This window comes from Drosophila obscura, unplaced genomic scaffold (assembly GCF_018151105.1).
Source record: "Drosophila obscura isolate BZ-5 IFL unplaced genomic scaffold, ASM1815110v1 contig_150, whole genome shotgun sequence".
Taxonomy (NCBI): domain Eukaryota; kingdom Metazoa; phylum Arthropoda; class Insecta; order Diptera; family Drosophilidae; genus Drosophila; species Drosophila obscura.
In genome coordinates this window covers 7,532,890-7,552,507 of record NW_024542736.1, presented here as the reverse complement: position 1 = coordinate 7,552,507, position 19,618 = coordinate 7,532,890, and the positions used below count along the sequence as shown (strand labels likewise).

The 19,618-nt window shown below is 43.4% G+C and overlaps 1 protein-coding gene across 1 annotated transcript; it reads right to left on the bottom strand.

Annotated features, from left to right (window-relative positions):
• Window positions 1–597: 597 nt before the first annotated feature.
• On the bottom strand, window positions 598–15,763 carry LOC111066898. The gene is made up of 7 exons (XM_022355845.2): window positions 15,555–15,763; window positions 12,432–12,754; window positions 6,937–7,090; window positions 3,914–4,122; window positions 1,686–1,819; window positions 1,301–1,622; window positions 598–1,108 (listed from the first exon to the last, which is right to left on the bottom strand). Exons 2-7 carry the CDS (start codon window positions 12,478–12,480, stop codon window positions 918–920), a joined length of 1,059 nt encoding a protein of 352 aa, XP_022211537.1. The 5' UTR covers window positions 12,481–12,754; window positions 15,555–15,763; the 3' UTR covers window positions 598–917.
• Between the last annotated feature and the right edge of the window lie 3,855 nt (window positions 15,764–19,618).

Sequence of the window (19,618 nt, the reverse complement as noted above, 5' to 3'; positions counted from 1 at the left end):
TGCTCAGAACAAATACATGCAGCAGCAGGCTGTGCGAATGAAGGTATTAGTAGTAGCTACCACAACCAAGAAGCTGAACTTTGCTGTTGAGTGTAGTGGATGCTGGGTGCCGCACTGGCGGCGTCCCGACACGGCCCCTACACTTGTTGTCGGCTGCCATTTTCACAGCCACAAACTTGCGTATGCAAAGGGGAATTGCAATTGAATTCATTGAATTCGATTTAAAAACGAAATGAAAACGAGACGAACGATTCAGGCCGTGGCGATGCCGGTGCAGGGCAGGAGCAGGGGCACGGGCAGTGGCGATGGCAATGAATGTGACTGTGGGTGTGGCATACATGGCTGCCGGGCCCAAAGGCATGCGAGGCATGTACTCACTCAAAAAACACAGCAACAAAAACGAAAAACAGAAATTCAAATGAAACAATAAAAGAAAAACCAAACCAAAAAATGGTAACCCAACAACATATTTAACGGCACTTTTGCGGTTGTCTGAAAGGATGCATGGGCGTGTGGCAAATCGGGGGCGTGCCTGGCAATGTGCTTACAGCAAAAACAAAAAGAAAAAAACGAGACGAAATAATTTGTTTAGTTGCATGTTTATTGATGATGTTTCTTTTGTTCTTACATTACCACTGCATACTTAGAGGCTATTTACAGGATTCGCTTGCCTTGGCTTAAGTTAAAGGTTTTCCACATTGTTTTTTGGGTTTGGTTTTTGTTTTTGTTTTTTTTGTTACTCAGTGACATTTATTACAATTATATAGTACATAGAAATTACATAGTTTGTTTTTTGTTTTATTTTGTTTTTGTTTTTTGTAAATTCTCACGTGCATTTCAGTTGCTTAGAGCTATAAAATGGTTGAAACAAACGCAATAATCGGTATACCGGAAAATAACAGAATGTCCATTCCGCACTACGGCCAGCAGGGGGGGTTTCTACTGGCACACGCACTCGTCGACGCCATTTTGTAGCGCGCCGACTTCCGTGCGCCATATTGAAATGTCAGTGGCGTCAAGAGTCGCGCTGCGGTTGCCGCAGCCGCAGACGCCATCAGCAGGAGCAGCAGCTGCTGCAATTGTATGCTGTTTCCACCACGAGTGGCAACTGCAACACAGCGACAAAGACAGAGAGAGACAGAGAAAGAGAAATTTTTATTAATTTGTGCTGAAAATTGTCCAAATATGTCGGTCCGCATGTCAGTCTGTTAAAAATATATTTATTTTTAATTAGCGGCCACTGCCATTGCGGTCGAGTGCATTAAGAGAGCTCTGCCCACGGAAGGGCAGCAAAACCCACCCGATCTCGAGTTGATCAGCTTTTGGTTTTTCAGATCGATGTCGTCCCGGAAGAGCTGCGCGTACATGGTCGCCTCCCGCTGCAGCTGAGGATACCTGTCGATCTCGGCCACACAGCGCAGCTCAAGGCCGAGGCGCGCCGGTGAGATGGTGCGCTTCTGCTGCGGCTGTTGCTGACGCTGCAGCATCAGCTGTTGCAGCTGCGCCTGGTGGAAGCGCGGCTCGTTGGCGTAGAAGTTCAGCTGGGACACGATGCGCCGCAGATTGTAATCGTGGGCGGCAATCGTGGTCTCAATACTGGGCAGAAGATCCACCAGAGAAACCTATTCAATTATGATGAACGGAATTGGTTAAAATATATCTACAGATGAATTACTGGTCGTTACCTTCACTCCATTGATGTACCACGTAATCCGCGTGAATAGGCTGGAGAAGTCCGTGCTGCAGTTCACCTGAACAAAGTCGTCGAAGCGATACATGGAGTGAAAGCTGCTGATAAGGGGATTGTTTTGCGGAAGAGCTGTAAGCGAAAATATTTTATATTGTTTTAGAATTTCCAACATGGATAAAGCAATAAATCTTAAAAATGTGTGTTTAGAGCGGTACTAGGAATTTTAAGAGTAGCTTGTAGACAGCTTTATGCGAATAGACTAACACCCTTAGAAGTCTGGCATTCAGAAAGTTGGGATTCATCGAAGTTAGCTTATGGTGTTCATTGTTCCCTGGAACTTAAACTATTTCAACATTTGAGACTGACAAGTATTGGTAGTTTTTATTCGTTTCCATAGCTAAGCTTGTGGTACGGACTGGAGATTTACCGACAAGGAGAGGGTATGGGATCAGTGCCATCAAAATGGATAGTTGTTGTTGAGTGGCTTAGGGGCAGGAGTAGGGAATTTCAAACTATTGAAGTGGCGCAAAATTAAAGAGAGGCTCTGGCGATTTTATTTTTATTTTTATTTATTGCTGGGATTCATTGGAGAGGGTGAATACAGGGCAGGCCAGAATTTTTTTTAAAGTTTTCTGTTATCAGGTTGATGTTTGGATTTAAAGGAAAAAAAAGGAGCTGGAACCCACATCACTCTGAATATTGCATAGAACTTATTCACTTAATTGGAGTGAAAGAGAGAATATTCAATGTGTAAATGTTGCGCAAGCAGTTCATCTCTTTTATGTGTATAGTGCCCCTTTAATACTGTCACAAAGGATCCATTATCTGCAGCTACTGCCATAAGTAAACGTTTTCCCATGGATGAATGCAGGACAGATGATTCCTTCTCTGGCTGAGTGCATCGCAGTTATTTCCTTAGCTAATTTTAAACGCACATTACACATGCAAATGGCGCACCTTTGTTGCTGGCGTTCTGGTTGTTCTTCTTTCCGCTGCTTGTGTTGTTTTTGTGTTTGGGAAACTTCTCTATTTGCTTTTGATAAATTTTTAAAAATATTTTAGCAACAGTGGAGCAGCAGAGCCTGAAGCAGACACAGGAGCAGCACTGAGGCAGAGCTTGCCCCGCATCTACAAGGTATTTATTTTATATCAGCGGAAAAATAGATGATCATAAAACACATGCAGAGAAGCATCCTGCATGTTTGTGTATGGTTGTGGGTTGTTCTGCGAGGTTGTCGGAGGGAAAAGTAAAAGCGAAAATAAAATAAAGCAGAACAGAAAGGAGGGCAACACGCACATGCAGCAGGAGCAGGAGCCGAAGCAGGAGCAGAAGCGAGCCAGGCGGCGGGTGGCCCTTGGCGAAGTCGCCTGATGAGGGACCGGAGCAAGAGGCGGAGGCAGTGGCAGTGGCGGAGCTTTTCATTTTAGCGATATCCTTTTTAAGCATAAAGTGCTGCCGTAAATCACAGAGCCGCACAGACACACACCAGCAAGAGTAGCAGCAGGAGAAGGAGAAGGAGCCGTGGGTTTCTGTGCGCTGTGTCCGTGTCCATGTCGAGGCGGGCGTGTATCTGAGTGGGTGTGTGGGTGTGTGTATCTGCTCGCTGTGCGGATGCGAATCACATGCATCTCTTGGTTACATTTTATGAACGCTCGCTGTTCCTTTCGCGAGCACATCCTGCCTGCCTGCCTTTGCTGCCTTGCTGCCTGGTTGCCTTGCAGCTTATCCTGTGCGTGTAAACTCCCCCCGCAGTGGCAGCCACTTTGCCAGCTCGTCATATATGCAAACGGCCCCTGCTCTGCATGTGCCTTGCAGTTTTCTTCCCCGTATTGTTTACTATTAAAATATCACGGAAATTACACATTTTACTCTGTTTATGCAATGCAGAGCAAAGGCAGTTTCAGCTGCAGTGCACTGCAGTGGCAGCCTCGAACGTGTTCTCGGAGTGGGAATCAGAGTGCGAATGGAAACGGGAATGGAAACGAAGTACATAATGGATAACGAGGAGTAAGCCTGTGGCGTAAAATATTCACATGATACACTCCCACATAAGATGCATACTCCTCCCTGTACGTGTACCTGTACCTGTACGTGTACGTGTATGTAGGTAAGTCAGTACTTCATTTAAGACTAACAATTGAAACGGCATTTCATTAGTCAGCAAATCCACCGAATCCGACTCCTAGTCCGACTCTGAATCTGAATCAACTCCACGGACTTACCCTCTACGCTCATGTTGGCATCGCGTGCAGTTAACTGGAAGTGGGGCGCATCGCCGGACACTTCGCACCTGTAGACTCCAGACGATTTGATGCCCAATAAATTAAGCTCCACGCGACACGAGGATTCATTGCATTCGTTGCCGTCATCGATCAGCTGCACGCCGTCCACCGCGAACGGTATATATGTGGGTGGCGTAAGTGGCGAGTATCTGCAAGGGATACAAAAATAAGAAAGGGGTGTGGTGAGTGAGCGCGGTGGGAAGATGTTCCAGCAAAGTGGCCGCAAATTGCAGCAAGTCCGTTTCCCCTGCCTCATATCATCCACTGGGCCCACTGATAATCTGCAGATGTGTGTCGTAGGCTTGGGTTAAAAGCTTTCAAAGCCATCAACGAAAACTGGCCAGGAAATGGGAGAGCGAATCGTTTCTTTTTATTCCCTATCCCTCTCTCTGTCTCCCTCTCTTGGAGACAAGTGGCTTACATGCACTCAACCCTAACTGATTGCCAATGTGGGTCTGATGTGGAAATGGAAATGGACATGGGCTTGGGTATGGGCGTCCCTTTAATTTGTTTTGTATTGTGGATTGATGCTCATTAATCCCACAAAATGCCTCAAAACATGTAAAAAGAGAGAAATCCAAAACAAAAAGTGTTCAAGTGGAAAACTTGTCCAACACTAAAGCATACACACACATACACACAGCTATCAAGTGGGTCTCCTCAAGGCCTGGGCCTAGGGGGAGCACATAAATAAAAGCACCCCCAAGCATTGAGAAAAAGCGTTGCCTACTTTTGTGCGCTGCTGTAGTGTTGATAAGTCGCCTTTGTGTGCTACTTGTTAATAGCCACAACAGGGAATGGGCAATGTGGAATGTAGAATGGGGCTATGGCCTAAGTCTGGGTCGGGTGGGTGCTGGTTGCGCATTATTTGCGGCTTAGGCGGTAACTGCGGCAGCAAATCAACAAATTTGATAAGCAATATAAACGGCAGCGCCGCGCTGTGCTCCATTCCCTGTGCCAAAGGCTCGTTACAAGGGGATTTGTGTGCCGGGACAGACCGGACGCACAGATTCTTCTTTCTTTGTGTATGAAATAAAAAACCAAAATACACATTAAATTAATTTTGGTTACTAATGCGATGGGAAAACTGGCCAAGGCCAAATCTGGCTGAAGGAGAGAGAGTCTGTTGCTTTGTATATTCGCCATAAACAATAAATCGATCATTCGCAAAGCCAAACAATTTTTGGAAACATTTTTTTCAGGATTGATTTAACTAACAAAATATTTTGCGAATTTTTCGTTCACTTAAAATATTTTACCAATTCATGCCAATTCGCATGTCCAAATTCCACAGAAATGTTTCATGTTTTGTGCAAATATTTTTGGGTTTTGAATTCTATTTGAGCCTATTACATTTTATAATTGTAAACCGAACACATTTATTGGAAGGGTATTTTTTTTTTCTATAAATTCGACTGAAAATTGAATGAAAATGTGTTTTGTGTTTTCAGCAATTTACAAACACAATGGGAAATTAATTGAAATATAAAACAAAAATTGTAATAAATGGAAATGCTTTTAAATTATTTTCCCTTTTGTAATATTCTTAATAATTTTCATTGACAAGTAATCCCTCGCAAAATAACCAAAAGTTACTTAAACAAATATTCGAGTTTCTTTTGTGAACTTTTGCTGCTCCTTGTTGGGACCTCTTCGAGCACTGTTTGCTTTAATTTGCATTTGGCCGGCGAGTGCAAGTGGAATTGCAATTTGCTTTCAGTTGACTTTTACGTTTTACGTGCTGCTGTCTAATTAAAACTTTCTCTCGCCCTCGGTCTAACCTTAGCCCCCTGGAGCCTGCAAACTGTCTCGCTTTCGCTGGCTTCCTCCATCTGTATAGCAGTATGTGTATCTGTGGGTGTCTGCCGTTGTGTCCCCATGTTCTTATGTGCAGCTGTGCTGTGAGCATGTGAGGGCGGATATCTGGGAGCTGCTCATTTTTAATTAAGCAAAACGCGAAGCAGTCACTTGAAATTTTTCATTACGCTGCCCCAGCGTTCACAGACTGCCACCGAATGTGGCAAGTGCCTACGCTTGAAGAGAGGCATTCAAAGTGAGAGCATAATGATGGCTTGTCCTGGCCAGCCACTTGTTGTGGCCGACTTGAGGTCGAATGACCATTTAATCATCATATTTGGTTTGCTCGGCCAAAATATCTGGCCGGGTTGGGTCTTTTGGCCAATTAATTTGGTTGTTTGTCTCGCTGCAAACGATGTGTGCATAAATAATAAATGCCGTGAGTGTGCCGCAAGCATATACACGCCTATGGGCGGGCAGGAGGCAAGGAGAGTTGGTGGAGGAGGTGACCAAACATTTAAATTAATTTGCCAGCACAAATTAATTTATTTAATAATTAATGGAGCAAGAAAGTCTGCCGCAGTGCCAGACAATGAACATATTTGTGTGGAATATGCTTACATAACATACAACATACAATATATACTCGTACACCCCCCCTATATAAAAGCAATTCTGAGGCAAACCCACTGCCAGTGGCACGGATTCCCATGCATCTGACAGCTGCGACCTGGAATAAATATCATAAATTATGGGCAAAAACAGTGCGTCAAAGAACTATCCAGCGGTTGTAAAAAAAAAAATATATTAGCAACAAAAGTGTAATGAAACTCATTATAAGCCCTCACTTGTTTGCCAGATATTATTGAATGCAATTTAGTGTTTTATTTGAAAAATAATCATTTCGTTAATTTGTTGTACTACTACAGATTATGGTTAAATATTTTTCAATAATTTAATTAGTTAATAAGTACACTTTAACGATCACTTAATATTTAATAGCTATTTTTTGCTATGCTCAACAATTGAACAATTGGATTGTGTAGGAAAGGATTAAGGCTAACAAATCCGTTCAGGAATATTTGTATATGTTGTACGATGTAATAGTTCTGTAACGCACTGTATATATTATACATATATAAACTGTAAAATCCCCACACACTTACCTAAAAAACTCCTTTCCGTTTTTGTACCACTTAACCGAATTTAACGTGTGACCACTTATGTCATAGCTGCAGGATAATGTCACGTTATCACGAAAATCAACAATTTGTGGCACATTGATGTCAGTCACACGTAGACACTGAATGCGTCGCACAACTGCCGCACGCCAGAAGCAGAGTTGGACCAGACGGTGGCCGAGCACAGGAGCAGAGCAGAGAGCAGTGAGCAGAGGAGGAGCAGCAGGGTAGAAGGTTAGTCCCATGCAACGAGATGAAAAACGTCAGATAAAATGATGAGAAATGCCATAAAAATATGGAATACGTATACAAAAAGTAAATCAGAAAAATCACAAAAACGAAAACGAAATGAAAATGTTTTGCATTCGTCTGCTTTAAATTGAGGCATTAAGCCATACCGAGCAGCACCCGGATCTCTCGATGGCATGTCAGAGATTGTGAGGCAATAAAAAAACATATATGTATTAAATTTGGTATTTTTTTTTTTAAAAACAGTAAAAGGCGAAAAAAAATTCTACCAGAGATGTAAGCTTTGTGTAGCTTGTGTAAGCTTTGATCGGAGTCTGAGAGTTCGAACGATAATACACTTCGATTGTTGTCTATAGTAGCACATAAGAATAAATATATATTGAATTTTCATTAGATTTGTAAACTAGCTCTGAAAGGGATTGTAGTTATCTCTTATTTGTACTCTTGTAGCTAATATTTTAGTTATAGATATGGGAGTTAAGACTATTCCAAGATAATGCAATTTAAATTCAAATGGAAATCAGAATCTCTCCCTTAGTGCCCTATATAAAATAATTATGTTATCTTTTCCTCATTCATGGTTGCAAATTGAGAAATATTTGGAATATTCTCAACAGCAGAACAAGACGAAAATGTTAAATATTAAAGCATTCAGCGGGCGGACAGAGGACAGAGGAAAATAAGAACAAGGGAAAGGAAACCTTCGCACAACTCCTAATTGAATGAACTTGTAGAAATCCTCAGCTCTAAGAAGGAGAACGAGACTGACACAGGCAGAGTCTGAGGCAACGACAGATGCAACAAAAAGCAGCTAAACGGTACCACCAACAAAAGCAGCCACCAAAAACAAGCTGAAGAGAAAAAAAGAGAACAAAACCGCGTGCTGGTTTTTACAATTTGCGAACGTTTTTAAGTGCAAACAGACGGAGTGGAGCGAGAGGAAAAAATAAGGAAATGCCGGAAAAAAATGGTTAATATCATTAGCTGCAATGGGTTCTGCTGTTACTGTGGTAGCGGTTAGGTGTTTTTCCTGCCTCTTATTGCTCCGAAGGGTGCAACAGCAGCATCACACCCTTCGCGCGCTCCTTCGTGGAAGAAGTTGCTGTTGGAAATTTCCATAATCCAGGCCCAGTCTTGCTGCAGTTGAAGTTGCAACTGCAGTTGCCGCATGATAAGCTAAGCAATCCCGGAGACGAGAGACGAAAGCAAGTGGATGCCGACAACGACAGACAACTTGTGCATAATTTGAGCAAATCGCATTAGGTAACAGCAACAGAGGCAGCAACAGTTGCAACTGCAACACTCGTGAATTTAATTTGTCGCCGTTTACAGTTGAAATAACTTGCAAGGATGTCAAAAGTTGCGATTGCCAAAGGCAGCTTAGTCGAGTATTTATTTTGGTTTTGGCCAGCGCCGACAACCTTTTGGAATTGTTGGCTATTCCTATCTGTATACAGGGCGCTGTTTGATTGCAGAACATCGGGATTTGTCAGTGTCTGAGGCAGAGGCAAAGGAGCAGAAAAAACTTGTTTAAACTTTCCATAGACAACAAACAGACAAACAGACAAAGTGCCTGGTGGTCGCAGCGATTGCAGCCTGATTCCGATTCTGATCCTGACATGAGTCCTTTGGAGCATGTCAAAGCAGTAGACGAACAACGAAAGCAACAGCAGCAACAGCAGCAACAAGGACGACAATGGAAAACACATTTGCAAATGGCAGCGGCAACCGCAGCTTAATGACAGGCTTTCCAGCAGTTCAGTTCAGAGTAAAAGCAAATGGAAAACTTCACCTGCGCGGCCAAAGGCACGTCCTTCGGCTGCGGCTCTCCTTGTATGTATGCCGTTGTGTTCGTGTGTGTACCTATGCAAACAAATGCCGTGTCTTTGCCTGTGTATGTAAATAATAAAAATAAGTACATCAAATACAGACAAACGAAACTTTTTTGCACGGCAATCAACGCACTTGAGTGAACTTTGCTGCCTAACAACCAGAACCAGAGACAGAATCGGAGACGTAGACGTAGATGGAGACAGAGTCTGGAACAGGGACAGTAACAGAAACAGATACTGAGACAGCCACAGAGAGAGACAGAGAGAACCAGTGACAGAGACAGCTACGGCAACACATCAATTTGTTGTGGCGGCGGCTGTAGTTTCTCTCTTTCTCTCTGTCTCAGTGACTCTCTGTCTCTCTGTCTATGTCTGTCTGCACGTTTCGTTTTGCTCGCCTGCCTCTGGCGCAGCTGTTCGCTTGTGGGGAACTTCCCTGGAACCCGCTCCAACAAAGCTGACATCTTTGCCATCTCTAATGAAAGTCAAGGAGCAAAGCTCTTCAATACGTAGAAATGAAAAGCTGCTTAGAAAATCTCAAAGTGCCTAGAATATTTTGGGTGAGCTATACTCAATGGCTCAATGAGATCCAGAGACCAATCTACATATGTATTAGCAAAGATCGTTTGCTGCTCGGAGAATATGGGTTTCTCTAGTTTCTGACTGCTTTAATCAAAGCTTGACAGATTTCTTTTCCTGCTTCAGTAAAGTTTCTGCTTGGGCTGATTTTGCTGATTTTGTTTTATGTTTGCTCACCCAACTTAATATCATGAGTGTAATAATCTCTTTCCACACAGATGACCCTGGGTTTTTGTAATCAGCTGCTCCGAGAGTCTTTTACTATCTGCTTTGAATGTCCCAAGTATCTGCAAGTAGAGAATGCCTTTCGGAAGGCCGTCCTAACTTTTTCCTGACTTTTCAGTTAGCCATAAGCGGGACAACATTATTTTTTCCCATACTGTAAGGCTTCAGCGCAAATCCGCTTTAAACATTTTGCCGCCAACGATAAACGCTCAAACAGACAAATCTGCACTGGCCCAAACGAGGAAGGAAAATGAAAGCAGCAGTGGGAAAGAGAAGGCCAGGGCCAGGCGTCTATAATTTGCATACAAATGCGGGGCCGCCAACGACAACGACAACGACAAGTAGGAGACTTCAAGTCCATGGCAGTGTTTGTTTGGATTGGGTTCGGTTCGGTTTGGGAAGGGCAGGGCATGGCATGGCTGGAGAGAGCGAGAGAGCTGGGATTGGAGTTTGTTTTAGTTTGGTCGGTGAGGGGAGGGGCCAAGTTGCGTTGGATGCGCTGCGGCAAACAAACACAAATAAAGATGCTAATCTCAGCCAGAAGCAGTAGCAGCAGCAACAAAAAATCGACCATCTAAACGAGCAACACGAGCAGGGCAAGTGGGCCAGGCCAGGCTAGCAAAAAGCATGGTATGGCATGGCATGGCATGGCTCTGTTGCCCGGACAACTATGCTGAGATTCCTTAGCTGATGTGGAGCTTTTGTTGTTTCTGGTTGCTGTTTTTGTTCAAATCCCATTTGGTATGCAGCTGAAGCCGGATCGGCAGCTATGCAAACGCGTGAAAGTTTAAAGTTGATTTGGCTCAGACTTCGACTTTGACTTCGACTTGCGGCTTGGATTTTGGCAAGAGGCTTTGTCTGCATTTGCCGCTGCCTGACATCATATTAGTGTCAGTTCTGGCCCTTGACAGTCGAAAATCTTATAGTTTCCCCTACAGGGACTTTGCCACCGTTCAAGTGTAATTTTTGTGTGCAAACAAGGCGAGAGGAGACATCGTTTCATTTCGTTTCGTTAAGTTTACGCCGCCTGGGAGCAGTCTCATAACGCACACTTACGAAAATTGAAGACACTTGTAAAATCGGCAATTTGTTTAAATAAACTTTATGGCACTCGAAGCGGGTGAGCGAGTGCTGGCCTCGCAAATATTTATTTTCTTTATAGCAGGCCCCTCAGCATCAGGCTCAGCCTCAGCCTCAGAGCCGGTCTGTGTCTGCAGTGAATTTTCAGAGCATCTATAAATTTTAGAAAAGTGCAAATAAAATATAGCGAGAGACACTTATTTTTCCACAGTTTTCCTGCTCTTCTAACTGGGGTGTGTCTGTGTGTGTGTGTGTGGAAAATCCTTTAAGGCGTACTCCGCAATGGAATTGTCGCATTTATGTTTGGTTTATGCAAATTTTTTGGGTGACTGTCGGGGCATTTGTCCTTGTCCTTGCCAGTAGAGAATTCTCTGCTCAAACAATGCATGGCATAAAAAGCGAAAACTGTGGACATTTTGTGCATCGTTTGTTGACACATTTCCCTTGTAATGAATATGGTTTGCATAGATCATGAGCTCCATAAATGGAATGGCAAATTTAATGGAAAACAAAATCGATAAAAAATACATATATAATTAAAACGAGGTCAAAAGACACACAGTGTTATCGCAAACAAAATGAACAAACAAAAATGCCAACAAATGAAAGTCTTTTTCCAATTCCGTTTTCTGCATTTATTTCCTCTTTTTGCATAATAATTCCTTTGCCTTATCTTTGCCATGATGGATTGTGATGTAAAACCCAATTACTCACGTAATTTATACAAAAGTAATGAGATCGATGGAATCTATTTCCTCTGAATTGTTCAGCTCATCCTTAAAGATCACTCATCCGCATTGTGGCACAGACAGATAAAAACTCTACTACAAGTCAAGGAGTGGCGATGGGGAAAGGGGGCAAGGGCGAAAAAAGAAACACTTGGCTTATCTGTGGCAGACGCATAAAAGCTAATTGAAATTATTATTTTTATTTCGATGCGAAATTCAGCTCGTTTCGGTTCACTTTGCCCTTCATTGGGCCATAATTAAAAGTGTATTTAAAAAACAATTTTGGTGGCATAAAATTAACATAAATTGATGTGGTTAAGGTCGGGTCGGTGCCGGGTTCGGGTTCGGGGTCGGGTTCGGGTCAGATCAGGTTGGTTCTGGGTCGTGTCTGGTCGGAGGCGGCGACACCCAGACAAACACATTTATTGCTATGCTAATTTCGAGTTTCAGTTGAGCTCCAAGTTCGGGTCACACGGTAGCCAAATGCACAATGGCGACGAGCGGAAACGGAAATGCCTAAATGACTTTCCATCGTGCTGTTGTATGTGTGTGTGTCTCTGTTTTGGTGTGCAGCCACAAAGTTGCCGACATCGTGGACTGTGTCGTAAAAAAGGTTTGGTGGGTACGGCTTGTGAAAGGATTAAAAGCAAAAGGCAATAAAATGAAAAGTTTCAAATATTTTCATTATTATAACAGGCTCCAGCCCCGGCATGTCCCGTACCAGACTAGGGGGCGGGGGTGGACTTCCAGACTGAAAGCTGTAGCCGCAGCTTTAAGTTGAACTTACCCAGGAGCATGTGGACGCTCAGCTGCAGCAGCCACCGGCCATAGTCCATTGTGGTTGGTCGCCTTTAAAATTCCTTGCTGCTCACAGGCCGCTCGTCCCGGCCACGAAAAATTGGGGCGGAGAACCAGAACCCAGCCAGAAACTTTGCTCTTTGGCCACACTCAATGGCCGGCCATATTTTCTATTAGTCCAAACTTTTTGCTGAAGCCAACTTTTCGCCCTACGCGCCGCTCATGATTACACAGGCGGCCGGCCGTATATCTACATGCATATATATAGTTCCGATATCGATAAACGCCATTGACAGGTCAGCGGCCAATGAGCTAGAAAAACAAATGGAGAATCCTTGTTACAAAAAGAGAAGGAACAACTCGTCGTTTGTCGTTGGATTTTTTTGTCGCTTTTTGTTTTAAGGTTATTAAATTTGAAAACTTTTTTGGCGTCAAAGTCCAAAGAACATTCATCTCCGCTTGCTATCTCTCTCTCTCTGTGTCTCCTGTCTCCTTCACACACTCTACATCTCTCCCTCTCGCTCTCTCTTCAGCACGTGTCTGACTTTTACAAAGTTTCGGTTTTGGGTTTTTTATTAAACTTCCTTCTTCTATTTTTTGCCAGCTCCATTCTGTTTGGCCACTGCATTTGTTTATTGTCATTGTCAGCGTTATTTAAACGTTGACAGTTTTTAAAATTTTCTGTGCTCGAACAAAGGCGAAAAAAAATACAAAAATTTAACAGACAGTGCTTGTGTTGCGTCAACTTTGTCTGCCTCATCCAAAGGCCAAATGCCTCATCCCCATGGCTAGCCCACGTTCAGTTTCAGGTCCAGTCTCAGGTTCACGCTGAGTCCCAGACATACTCGTATACGAGTCCGAGGTCAGGGCGCTTCGGGCTTTGTGGCACAAAGTCCTTTAATGCTCTAATCAAATTGTGGCTTCTTTTTTGTGCGCCCATCGCCCATCGCCGGTCGCCCCCATACCCCGCAACCTTTTTGCGGAGGCTGCTCCTTGTTAATGTTGCTGTTATTGTTGTTGATGCTGTCGTCATTGTTTTGGTTTCATTGACGCGTTTATTAAAATTACCGTGGAAAACTTTTGCTGCGGAACGGCACTTTATTTTTAATAACAGACAGACGGTCCGTGGAAGTGGTGGCGCATGGGGCATGGGTCGTGGGGCACAAGCGGATGTTTGCTCCTAAAAATATCCGTTTAATTTCGCTCGCGGCCGAAGCATTAACAATTCAAGGGATTGGGTGGGCACGGAAGGAAGCCCTGACGGCTGGACGGAAGGAATAAACACAAGTGAATGGGTTAAATATTTGATTATTTGGCTAAGTTCAAGTCAATGTGAATGTAACTTTGAACAAATGTAATCTAAATTGGCCACTGAATTTGACGTTTATGCAAAGAAACACAAATATTGTGCATGATAGATTTAAATTAAAAGAGTTATAAATCGTAAATATTGTATTAAATTTAATTAAAAACAATTTTTTTTTTCTAGGCAAAATCTTTTAATTCTTTATGGAAATTGTAAGCAGGGCTTAGTTTTAGTTGTACCTTAGGCAGAAATAGATTAAAAAATTAAGTGCGGGCTAATGGGTTTCAATACTGGGCAGAGAACAACCTCGCCAGATTCAACAAGAAGCCTCCACATATTAAGAAGCAGAACCTAATTGGACGCTAATGATAAGCAAAAAAACACACAAAACATACATTTTTTTTTGCTTTACTTATGAGAACAGTGTGAAGATGTTTCAAAATCCATTAAAGGAGTTCAACAATTAAATGGATAATTGTGAAATCAAACACAATGTTTTCAATATATAAATGTCTTTTTCTCATCTTTTTCTAATACGAGTAGAGCCAATCATATCAATCAGAATAGTCGAGAGCAGTTTGCACAAATCAACTCGTTGGAGTGTCAATGTCAGATATAAAGTTTGGCCAAATTGCCTTGTTGCGAGTCGTTGTTTCGAGCAGAGTTTGGGCAACTGCTAATTGAATAATTTGAGTGCAGTTTCGGCATCATCATTTGAGCCATGGCAGGTGTCTATGCAGAGAATTGAAGCAAAATATGCTTTGGGACAACAATAAAAATATTTAGAGAGCAATATAATTTGCAATTCAAATGTATTTCCCAGAGCACACACACACACAAACACACATGCAGCCGAAAAATGCTCTGCATGACAGATAACAAAACGAAATCAAATCAAATGCAGAATATTCTTTTCACATTGCAGTCAGACAACACAATCTACTCTGTCGGAGAGGCAATTGAATGTCACAATGACAGTTTTCCTTTTCCAAGTCTCCGACAATTGTTTTGCACTGACTTATTCTGCATAGGACCTGAGGCGCACAAATCTCTCGAATTTCTTGCAATTATAATGAAAATATCAAATTAATGGCAATATCAACTTGGTCATAGTGGCTTCAATTGACATTTCCACTTGTACTGCCAATTTCAATTCGGATGCCGATGCCACTGCCAGTTGCAATTGCATTTGCCCTTTCATTTGTTGGAGCATATCAATTTGCTCTCAATTTGTTGTACGTTCACATGGCGTATACGCAACATGTTTCCAATCAAAGGAGACAATGTCAAGCACACACTTACAGGAACACACTCGTGTCAAGCCATTCCAGCCAGACACAAATGGAGCTCACCCAAACACACACACACACACCCACACACACACACAAACACAGAGGCAGATCTACACGTATGTGTATGCACAAGGAGAGACTTAAACAGCTCTGCTTGGAGCCGAGTTAATTACTTAATGGCAATGTAATGTATACACATACATAATTAACAAACATTTCATTGACTGGCTTAAATGACACACACTCTCATATACCCACCCACACACATACACACACACCCACACATATCTAAAACCTACACCTACACCCAGAGTATGTCACACGGTTCTGCTGGCTCTTGAAATATTTATGAGTTTTGTGCATCAGCAACAGTCAGTTGGCACTGACTCTGGGCTCTGGTTGTGGTTGTTGTTGCTGTTGCTGTTTTTCAATGGCTCGATTTGCATAAATGCATAATTTCACAAGCACACCAACACACTGGAACACACACAGACACACACATTATCGGACATACTTGTATGAGTTTATAGCTTTATTTAACTGCCATTTGGCGGACAGTTTTGACGCTGTTTTTTTTTTTGTTATTTTTTGTTTGATGTCGTTTAAAAAACCGAACCGAACAGCTCCGCTTCGTACCGCTCTGCACCGCGCCGCTGCGTAGAGTGGCAACTCTTTGATGCCGTGGACATGGTTGGCAGACCGTTGCCGGCGGAGTGCCGCCGTCTCGCTGAGGATGCTGGAGCAGCTTCGTTTCCGCTCGTTCATCCCCAAAGCTGCCGAATGTCCTGGGCGCGCCTTATGATGTGAGTTCTCTCTTTGCTCCATTTATTTCTCCTTTGTAGCTTTGTCGCTACTGTTGGCGCTCACAGCTGTTACGTTAACAGAGTGGAGAGTAATTTATAGACTGCGATTAGAAGTAACAGCGAACGTTTTGATAACAGAAAATGTTAGCGTATGAATGCTGTAATGTAGCAGTATGCTATGCTAACAGGATATGTTAAACGGTTGATGTTATGATTAACATTGCACACAACGGAGTGGCATAACAGAGAAGGTTGAATTCCAAATCGAAATCTACGAGAAATTTAAACAAAAAGTCTATTATAGTCTGACCAAAAACTGAATCTAACTTTGTTTTGTTCTCATGGCTAAAATCCCATTCAATTGTTTCTGGGGACCACTCAACTACAGTGGTAAGTATTATTTTTTATAGCTGAAGCTTTAGTCAATTATTTTTTACATGTAACTTGGCTTGATTTCTACCTCGATTTTATTGCAATTTTAGCAAGAAATTCCGCCTTAGACTGTTTGTATATACACATGCGAATGTAGAGAATATCGTTTTGAAGTTTGTGCCCTTGTTCAGCAGGGCCAAATCTCTTCATTTAAGCCTCGACCTTAGCTTCTGAGCGAGTGGCAGGTTCAACTGCAGCATTAACGGGCGGCGGCCTTGTGCATCCAAGTAGACAATTGAAAAATAACCAGAAAACCGCCTTTCATCCCTCTTGCGGCGCCGAAATCCTATTAGAAACATGTCTGTCTCTTTTGGCCGGGGCAAATGCATCGCTTAAGCTGCAGCGGAAAAGAAATGGAATTCCGCTGGCAAGCGGCAAGCCGCTTAGTTTCTTATCGATTTCATTTGTTGTGCTCGGCCCGGGGCAGGGGCAGAGCATGGCTTTCAAATGGCAAACGGCTGCAGTTGCAGTTATCAGTCACTCACAGAGTCGCAGATGCTGCGCGTGGCAAGGCCACACAAAATGCTTCCTGCCACCGCCCAAGTTCTGGCCCAACTTGCTTCTGACAGCCGGGCTGATGTTAATGTTGTGCTGTGGTTTGTTGTGGCACTGTCATGTGGCTGCCACACTCGCTCCGATGCTCCTGGCGGGGTCACGAAAGCAATATTTCAAATCCATAATGATGTCATAGACATCCTCCTGATGGATGGGAAAGCCCAAGCATCTTCTGCCACCGATTTGTCCTTAATGGGTTACATGCTCGCCCCTCTCGGCAAATTTAATTTCGCTGATAATGTTTAAAAAGGATATTAAAATGAACTCAAATCAATTCAAATGCATTTTCCACTCTGCTCGGTTGGCAATAATTAATTTTTGTAAATAAACGGCGCAGCCATTTCGGGCTTGTTAAAAATCAATAAAGCTTATGGGCTTAATGGGCTCAACGAGTCCACGAGGTGACGGCGCCACGCCCCCCCCCCGCATTAAGCCGATTTAATATTCAAGTATTTATCGAAAATATTTTGCACAATTTTTCCCACAACTTACATTGTCATAAACTGAAAATATTCGAGCATATTTATTTAATTTCAGGCATTATGGCCAGCTGCCTACCCGAGGGATTTCTCCTAGGCCACTCCTAGGATTTCCGCCGCGGCGGAATGTACGTCTATCTGATTACGCTTGTGCTCTGGCAATGGCAGTTAGAATGAATATGATTTATGGAAAAATTAAAAGAAAAAACTAAACAAAAAAGAACTGACTGTACTGACTGCAGAAATGCAAAAAACAGAAGCAGTTCATCTCGAAATCATTGCTGTATGGCTGTATGGCTGTACATTGTATGCCACTGGGGAGACCCTCGCATGTTGTGCACTTAAGAGCCTGAAAAATTGATTAAAATGTGGAAAAAAGTATGCCGATGCAATGGCAAATATATGACCGCAGCCAGAGGCCATCTATTCCCGTTGTTGTCGCCTTTGCGGTAAAGTTTACCATTTTTACTCTTTTTGGCCCAAACCTGCATATCCGTACCGTACATGGCACGTGAGTTTGCCGTGGCCCGGGCATGACTAAGGAACTAATGGCACTCGCACACACAGCCACACTTGTCACGTGTTTGGACTACAACAAATATGCTAAAAATGTAATGCCAAAAGCCAGGCGGCCATGGCAGAAGCAGAGCAGAGGCAGTGGCAGTGGCAGCGGCAGGGGGCAGAGTGGCCAGAGCATTTGGATTTTGCATTTTACAGCGCCCGAAGGCCGCGCAGCTGCTAAACTTGGCGCCGTTTGTTGCCATTTGCGAAAAATGCGCGCGGGTATGTTAAAAATGCATTCTGCCCCTTGCCAGGGCAGCTTGCCCCTCCACAGAACGTGCAGCCCTGGCCGCTCTGGGACTGAATCTTCTCGGCTGCTGAGACTAAGCGTTTCTGGCTTGGGGTACACTGCTAAAAATCATGAAGAAATGGTAAAGGAACAGAAGACGCTTGGCTTGAAATTAAAAGTTGTAATCTGAGCTACTATTGGATGAATTTTATAACATTTAAAATCCGATTTCAATTAATTTCTAACATCTTGAAATACCCCCCCTAAATTTTTTTTGGAACCCCTGCTACAGATATTTCCTTTGTAGGTTGCTCTTTTCCTTCAGTGTTCGAGGGTCTGGCATATGAGTGTCATCTCGGGTCCCAGCGGGTTAATGGAGTTGCATCGGACGTGTGGTGTATGTAGGTGGTCACAGTACCCTCTGCACTACACTCTCTGCGCCACTCGCGGATAAACTTCAAACATGATCAGGCCAAATTTACATTGAGCAAAAGTTTTGTTGCGTGGGGCAGAAGCAGTGGCAGGGGTAGGGGCAATGCCAGAAAACCGACAGCAGCTAAAAGTTCTTGGCTCTTGATTTTTCATGAACTGCCGTCGTCTGGCTGGGTGCCTCATTATGCGGATGGACTGGAGCTGCGGCTGGGGCCTGCGAATGGGGCAGGCACTGTATAGGCCAGGCACTTGCCAAGCCGCCCCTAGACGTAGACGCTTGCCACATTCCTAGGCAAATACTCGTAAATAAGAGAGGCAAGACCAACACAATGAGGGGACTGTAGACTGCCACAAGGGCCGCGATTGTCGCTGCGCCCAAAAGTATGCAGCGGCAACCAACAACAACAAAAAATAGCCCAGGAGCCTCGGCAAGTTTATTAAAAATTTGAGTTTGCTCCATGCCCCCTCTGCCCCATGCCACATGCCACAGCTTTTCCCCCTTGTGTATTATTATTGTTTTCTTTCGTTGCTTTGCTTTTCTTTGGCTGTTTTATTCCATTGCTGGCGTATTATTTTTGTTTCGTTTTTTCTTTGTTTTCTGCTGCTACATTTTTTCCACTGTTCGTTTTTCTGTGCCACTTGGCCAGGCCCGTGCTACATGCACTTGAGTTTCATTTGCTTGTTCTCCACGGCCTGCCCCACCCGGCACGACCGCCGCCTACTCACAGGCCGGGGCAATGTCAGAGAGTGCATTAAAAATTGTAGTGCCCGAAAAAGTTTTATGTACAAAAGAAAACCACAACAAAATGAAGTCGAAATGTTTCTGTTGTTGTTCCCGAGCTATTATTATTGCCATTGCCACAGATGTTGTTGCTGGTGCTGGTGCTGCTGCTGGCGGTGGTGGTGGTGCTGCTACTGCTGCTGCTGTCACTGATGCTGCGGTACAATTCACTTTGTTAAATTATGTGCAGCATTTGCGGATACATTTACTTGGCGAATCGACTGGATCCCAACGGCCCTTCTCCACTGCAACAGAGAAGAGCGAAAACATTAGATTGGGAAAAAAAAAAAAAAAAAAAAAAAAAAA

What these genes read in the sequence shown, in the direction of transcription:
- LOC111066898 (XM_022355845.2), bottom strand. Translation starts at nt 12,480, where the DNA reads ATGGACTATGGCCGGTGGCTGCTGCAGCTGAGCGTCCACATGCTCCTG. An exon ending in GAGCGTCCACATGCTCCTGG is followed by an intron (nt 7,091 to 12,431) that starts GTAAGTTCAACT and finishes GGCGTGCGGCAG; the next exon opens with TTGTGCGACGCATTCAGTGT. An exon ending in GCTGATCAACTCGAGATCGG is followed by an intron (nt 1,109 to 1,300) that starts GTGGGTTTTGCT and finishes GCTGTGTTGCAG; the next exon opens with TTGCCACTCGTGGTGGAAAC.